Raw genomic sequence first — 6,763 nt, forward strand, 5'->3', positions numbered from 1 at the left:
CGCCAACTGCCCATGGCCCCTCCTCCTAGCTAGCACTGCCCCCAATTGGCTCCCTCACCCTAATCAGGACCAGGGTCGTTGGCTAACCTCCCACTTCCCCTTCCCCCTGCTGCCTGATCGGCACTGATCGGGCAGGCCGGCAGGACCCCACTTGTGCACGAATTTGTGCACCAGGCCTCTAGTTAAAAAATAATTACAGAATTTCTTAATGAGCATCATATAATGTAAGACTTCAAATTTCTCAATTCTGTGATTAACAATTTTTCACATATTTATATTTCTGAAATTGGATTGCATCTTAAAATTAATGTGTACATTTAAATGGTGGCATCTTCTTCTCCTCCTAAAAACTTAATAAATTGGTGGCAAAAATATGGTATTTCATTCAGAGATGGTTTGCCTTTTTAAAATATGGCTGTTTCTGAAGTTCAGTAGAGGGGCGTAGATTTTTGAAAAAAAGTAGTTTTTCATTTTTCTACCTGTCAGCTAGGTTTTACCTGCAGGAAGTTTACTATTTACTTTTAGTATGAAATGAACTTATTTTTACTAGTGACAACCGATCAACATTTCAAAGACTTTAATTTTGAAACATTAAGAAATTACTTCCACGTTGTGTGCTTCCTCATCTATGACACTGTTTAATGTTTCCACGTTCCCCAGGCGGGAGCAGAAGTGAACGTCCTGAACGACATGGGCGACACGCCCCTTCACCGAGCAGCCTTCACGGGGCGAAAGGTGAGGACCTCCGTGTTCCATGTTCCATGTTCCGTGTTCCATGTTCGTGTTTGCAAGTGAAGTGTCTGGAAGCGCGGTCACAGGTGTTTTCTCTTTCACAACCAGAGGAATTGCCCCTGGGCAGAGGCACACGCGTGTAAGCCGGCACTTGGGGTCAGAAGGTCCCACGCTGTTAGTCGGCGTTGGACAGTGAGGTCGACTGTGAAGGTCATGAGCCTCCACTCCAGGAGCCTGCAGCCTCCCGTGTGCTGCAGGGAGGGGGATCCTGACTGTTCCTTTAAACAGCTTCAGAGGAGTAGTGTGCCCTGTAGGACACGCATGACACGCACCTGCTGTTGGGATTGTCGGCGCATTTACACGTCTGTGTGGCCATCCCCACATCCAGCCTCACAGAGGAATAGTGTGCCCTGCATGACACACGTGACACACGCCTGCTGTGGGATTGTCGGTGCATTTACACGTCTGTGCGGCCATCCCTGCATCCAGCCTCACAGAGGAATAGTGTGCCCTGCATGACACACGTGACACACGCCTGCTGTGGGATTGTCGGTGCATTTACACGTCTGTGCGGCCATCCCTGCATCCAGCCTCACAGAGGAATAGTGTGCCCTGCATGACACACGTGACACACACCTGCTGTTGGGATTGTCGGTGCATTTACACGTCTGTGTGGCCATCCCCGCATCCGGCCTCACAGAGGAATAGTGTGCACTGCATGACACACGTGACACATACATGCTCTGGGATTGTCGGTGCATTTACACGTCTGTGCGCCATCCCCACATCCGGCCTCACAGAGGAATAGTATGCCCTGCATGACACACGTGACACATACATGCTCTGGGATTGTCGGTGCATTTACACGTCTGTGCGCCATCCCCGCATCCGGCCTGGAACATTCCGCCCCGAAGCTCCCTCCGGCTTTCGCATTCATTTGCTGCGTCTGGTCCACGGCTAGGCGTCCACTGACTTGCTCTCTGTCTGTTGATGTCTGCTATCGTAGAGACTTTCTACAAAAATTCCCACGATTCCATTTGTCTGGCTTCTTTTAGCCTAGCATTGTTGGAGCTCGCCCATGCTGTAGCGTGAATCGGTACTTAGTTTGTTTTTATGACTGAATAATATTTTGTTGTATGGGTGATATACCACATTTATATTTTTAAAAATATGTATTTTTTTATTGATTCCAGAGAGAGAAAGAGAAACATCAGTGAAGAGAGAGAATCATGGATCGGTTGCCTCCTGCATGCCCCACACTGGGGATTGAACCCACAACCTGGGCATTGAACCCACAACCTGGGCCTGTGCCCTGACCAGGAATCGCCCCAGCAACCTCTGGTGCATGGGATGATGCTCAACTACTGAGCCACCCCAGCTGGGTGCACACCTACCACATTCTGATACTTAAGTTATTTTACTCCAGCTTCTAAGTAATGTATACACAACGCCATCACGGGTTCTAGTTTAATGTTTCTAAGAAGTGAAACAGGAAAATGTGAACACACGATGCAAAGCAAAATGAAACGTAGGCCCTGCATGAGGGCTTTGCAGGAGACTGACATCGAACACGCATTTCATGCTGCCTCAGTGTGGACGACAGAGCACGTGTTCCCACCGCGCCCCCTGGGGGCTGCACACCCCGTAAAACTAGCATCGCGTCTCCCACGTCCTCCTGCACGCCGCCTGCGCGCGCTCCGTTTCTGCTGTCGTGTGAGGTGGTGTGACTGAGCCGGCCGGTGGACTGGCCTTGCACATGGCAACACCAGAGCATTTGAAATCCTTACAAGGACAGGTAGCCACTTGGAGTAAATAGGAGTGACGTCACTTTTTTCTGACTTTAGGAAATCCTTCGCTTCATTGTAAACCCTGCTTCCCTAGTGGTGTATTCCAGCAGCCGCTGCCACTCAGACAGTAATGTTCTGTCTTATAAACAGCAAACGTGATTTTAAAAATCTCTCTGTGTTGGGGAAATTACTTTGGTCAACAGGCTTTGGAAAAAGAATGTTAAATGGATCTGTCTGCTGTAATTCAAATAATATCTTGTTAACATAGTTTGATCGCATGAAATCAACTTGGTTAAAAAAGATAACTAAAAATTAATTATAGAAGCTAGAAGTTGTCTTTGTTCATGGTGGATTGACAGTTGTTTAGGCAGTCATTAATTATGACGACAATTAGTTGAATTTTAGTATTCAATGTATTGTAGTTATTTAGTATTCAGTTACTGTAGAAAAGTCTGTTACAAAAATTCCTATGCACTGCTTTTCTCTATTGTAGAAACTCAGTAGTAATTAGTACTTTGTAAAAGGGCTATTATACAACAAAGTCTTGGTTTAATAATAGTTAAAAATATTTTTTCTTTTAGGAGTTGGTAATGCTTCTTTTAGAATATAACGCCGATCCCACTGTTGTTAATGGGAGTGGACAGAGAGCCAAAGAAGTCACTCATGACAGAGAAATCAGAAACATGCTCGAAGGTAAATGTCACGGACCTTACCCTAACGTTTAATGTCTAGACCAGCCGTGGGCAAACTACGGCCCGCGGGCCGGATCCGGCCCATTTGAAATGAATAAAACTTAAAAAAAAAAAAAAGACTGTACCCTTTTACGTAATGATGTTTACTTTGAATTTATATTAGTTCACACAAACACTCCATCCATGCTTTTGTTCCAGCCCTCCGGTCCAGTTTAAGAACCCATTGTGGCCCTCGAGTCAAAAAGTTTGCCCACCCTTGGTCTAGACGGTAACCTCACATGAGTGGCGTTTTCTCTCATTGTAGTCAAGGTTCAGAGCAGGAGCAGACGTTGCTTCTAACATGACCAACTAGGGCACCGAGCCTGTGCTCTAGGGGGTGTGATCGGGGAGTCACTGATTAGACACAGAATTGTCTCTACGAGTTTCCTCAGAGCTTTCAACTGTGAGCTCGATGCCACATCGTGGCGAGTTTAAGAATCTGCTTCTCCAGACCGGCCGGTGTGGCTCAGTGGTTGAGCATCAGCCTATGAACCAGGAGGTCACGGTTCACTTCCTGGTGAGGGCACAGGCCCAGGTTGAGGCTCAATCCCCAGTGGGGGGTGTGCAGGAGGCGGCCGATCAATGATTCTTTCTCATCATTGATGTTTCTATCTCCCTCTCCCTCTCCCTCTCTGAAGTCAATAAAAATATATATTTTAAAAAGAAGTAGATTTGTATTCTTATGTGGAAGTATGTAGGTGTATATAAATCTAAATACACTCAGGGTTGGTACATTCCCACCAGTGCTATTTCTTATTGCTGTTCACACTGAAGGTTTTGGAGGTATGGACCCCTCTCCCCACGTGTCTACCTTTCCAAGTTAGCTATGTAGTGTGTTTCCGCTAAGACAATGCTTCACAACCATTGGTGATGGGTGCTGTGGTGAGTAACAGGCGAAAGACCTCGGAATTGAAGACAAGTTCCTATGAACCTGAAGGAAGGTGACAGGATCTGACATGCAAGGCGATGAGGACAGCAGTGCGTCTGTCTGCGTTTGAGTCACAGCCCAGAGCCCTCGTGCCTTTCTCAGCACAGCCCTGTGTTCTCTGTCCGTCTGTGATGAAGTTGCTGCTGCTATTCTGACTGAGAAATATATTTTTCCTTTTGCAGCTGTAGAAAGAACTCAGCAAAGAAAGCTTGAAGAATTACTTTTAGAAGCAGCAAGAGAAGGAAAAACAGCAGAACTCATAGCTCTGGTAAAAAAATTTAAAAAAAGGTATTATTTCTTTATAGGAGGCCCAGTGCACAAATTCATGCATGGGTGGGGTCCCTCGGCCTGGCCAGTGATTGGGGCCGGTTGGCGCCATCTCACTTACTCCCGATTGGGGCCGATTGGGCTGGCCAGGGGGAAGGGCCGCGGGAGGTTGGCTGTGGAAGCGCACTGACCACCAGGGGGCAGCTCCTGTGTTGAGCGTCTGGCCCCCCCCGGTGGTCAGTGCATGTCATATCAACCGGTCGTTCGGTGGTCCAGTCATTCGGTCGCCTAGGCTTTTATATATAGATTCTGCCCTTGAAGACACATGTTTCCTTAATCCCTTCCCCGGCAGAAACGTGTATACACGTTTTCACAAAATGTTCTTTTTTCAGTCGTCGACGAGTATACTCGTCTAAAACTTTACCTTCAAAAACCAGCTACATACGTACCATTCTAAATAATTTCATCTAGAAACTTTCTGAGGAAATACTATTCTTAACCACAAAAATGGGAAGAAAAAATAATTACAAACTGTTTTCATAACCAGCATCAAAAATACTATATAGAACCAAAATAAAAAAATTAGTCTGAAAAAGAAACGTTTTTAACAAAAAAAAAATGGTTGGGGAAGGGGTTAATGTTAACTTTATAACTTAGTGGCATCGTGGGGCCGTAATACTCAAGTTCATCATAACAGAACACAAGCCTGTCCTTTACATGTGCAATGCCGTGTTTCCTCTGAATTCCTGACATGCTCCCCACCCTCCTGAAACCCGCTGGGCTGGGAGCCGGGGTTTCCGAGCAGGAACTGAACGTGAGGCAGTTGAGGGTGCAGTTGGTGCAGGCCTTACGCAGGCATCGGGCTCTCACTTTGACGGCCGTTTCTGGAGGGTCTGCCCAACGTCTAGAAGGAACCCTGTGAAGGGGGGACAGTGTTTTGGGATATTTGTATCATGTTGGGACAGACGGACAGCTCTCCTGTCGGAGTGGGGGCCTGGGCCTTCATGGCCCCTGGAGGACAGCCTGGAGGTGACACGGTGGCTGGTTTAGGGAGCTGCAGCCGCTGGGAGCCCGGTGCCAGGAGCCGCTGGGAGCCTGGCATGTGGTCTGCGGCTTCGCCCAACACTCAACACCTGCCGGTGCTGCTGGGTGAGGCCTGCCTCTGACACCTGCTTCTGCATGTCTCTCCCTCGGCAGCTCAACAGCCCCAACCCCCCCGACGTCAACTGCGCGGACCAGTTGGGGAACACGCCCCTGCACTGCGCGGCCTACCGGGCCCGGGGGCCCTGCGTGCTGGCCCTGCTGAAGAGTGGAGCCGACCCCAGCCTGCGGAACAGGAACGGTGAGCGGGCACGGGGCAGGGCGGCTGTCCGGGGGTCAGTGTTCTGTGGGAGTCTGACTGTGCGTTGGCCCTTCTGGCATCGAGGGCTCTGCCCTGGGCATGCAGCTCCCTGGCCGGAGGTGGTGTGAGGGCAGGATTCTGTGAGCGAAACCCCACTGCCCTCTGCCCAGAGGAGCCATGTCTCAGACAAAAGCGTGGAGTGGCGGGCCTTCTCCCGTGACGTCTCCTCCGAGTGAGCTGGAAACCCAGCGTGATGGTTATCTTCCCGTTAACAGTGTGAGCGGCTTTTCCCTCAAGAATCCACGGTCAGCCCGGCTTTACCCGTGGGCAGTTCTGGGACGTGACCTCTGAATTCACCTGGAATCCCTCCGCCATCACTGCTGCCCACTTCTCCGGTGCCTGCGGCGTCCCCTGGATGCCTTAGGCTGTGTGACTGTTACTCTCAGTTTTCTCTTGCCCACGTTTACCAGCCATGATCCACCGAGTGGTTAGAAAGTTTATTACAGACATTATCACGACTTCACGATAGACGCGTCATTAACTGACACGCAGCATCCTCTCCAGGAACTGCCAGTAGTGATCCCTCCCTGACAGGTGGTTTCTTCAGACGCGTCTTATATTCAGGAAAGAGAAGTGCTCCTCAGATCCACGACCAGGGACAGCCCCACGGCTCTGGGAGCGATACACCTTCTGTGGGGGAGGGAACGGGGTGTGAGTGACATCTGGACAGAGCTTACACAGCAGCCGGGGCAGCACCACCCTATTCGTAACTCCCAGAGCTCAGTTCCCCGTTATCCTTACAAAGGTGTTTGTTTTTAACAATTTGCAGAGTTTTAAGTAAGTCAGATCATGTTACCCTTCGACGGGAAACCCTTCAGGGGCTTTGCATCCTTTTAGAACAAAACTCAGGCTCCTGGCAGCGGCTCACAGTGGTCTGTCTGCCTGCACAGCCCCTGGACGGCCCCCGCCACACCCC

At 49.3% G+C, this 6,763-nt stretch overlaps 1 protein-coding gene across 1 annotated transcript in view; it reads left to right on the plus strand.

Moving 5' to 3' along the window:
* OSBPL1A (oxysterol binding protein like 1A) overlaps window positions 1-6,763 on the plus strand; it is a 116,357-nt gene that overhangs the window by 8,598 nt on the left and 100,996 nt on the right. The window contains exons 3-6 of the mRNA XM_006773861.2: window positions 661-735; window positions 3,101-3,212; window positions 4,361-4,446; window positions 5,643-5,787. Of these exons, the coding sequence (XP_006773924.1) occupies window positions 661-735; window positions 3,101-3,212; window positions 4,361-4,446; window positions 5,643-5,787 (418 nt within the window). The remainder of the gene's footprint in view (window positions 1-660; window positions 736-3,100; window positions 3,213-4,360; window positions 4,447-5,642; window positions 5,788-6,763) is intronic.

The sequence above is a fragment of the Myotis davidii genome, unplaced genomic scaffold (genome assembly GCF_000327345.1).
Source record: "Myotis davidii unplaced genomic scaffold, ASM32734v1 scaffold1467, whole genome shotgun sequence".
In the NCBI taxonomy this organism is placed as follows: domain Eukaryota; kingdom Metazoa; phylum Chordata; class Mammalia; order Chiroptera; family Vespertilionidae; genus Myotis; species Myotis davidii.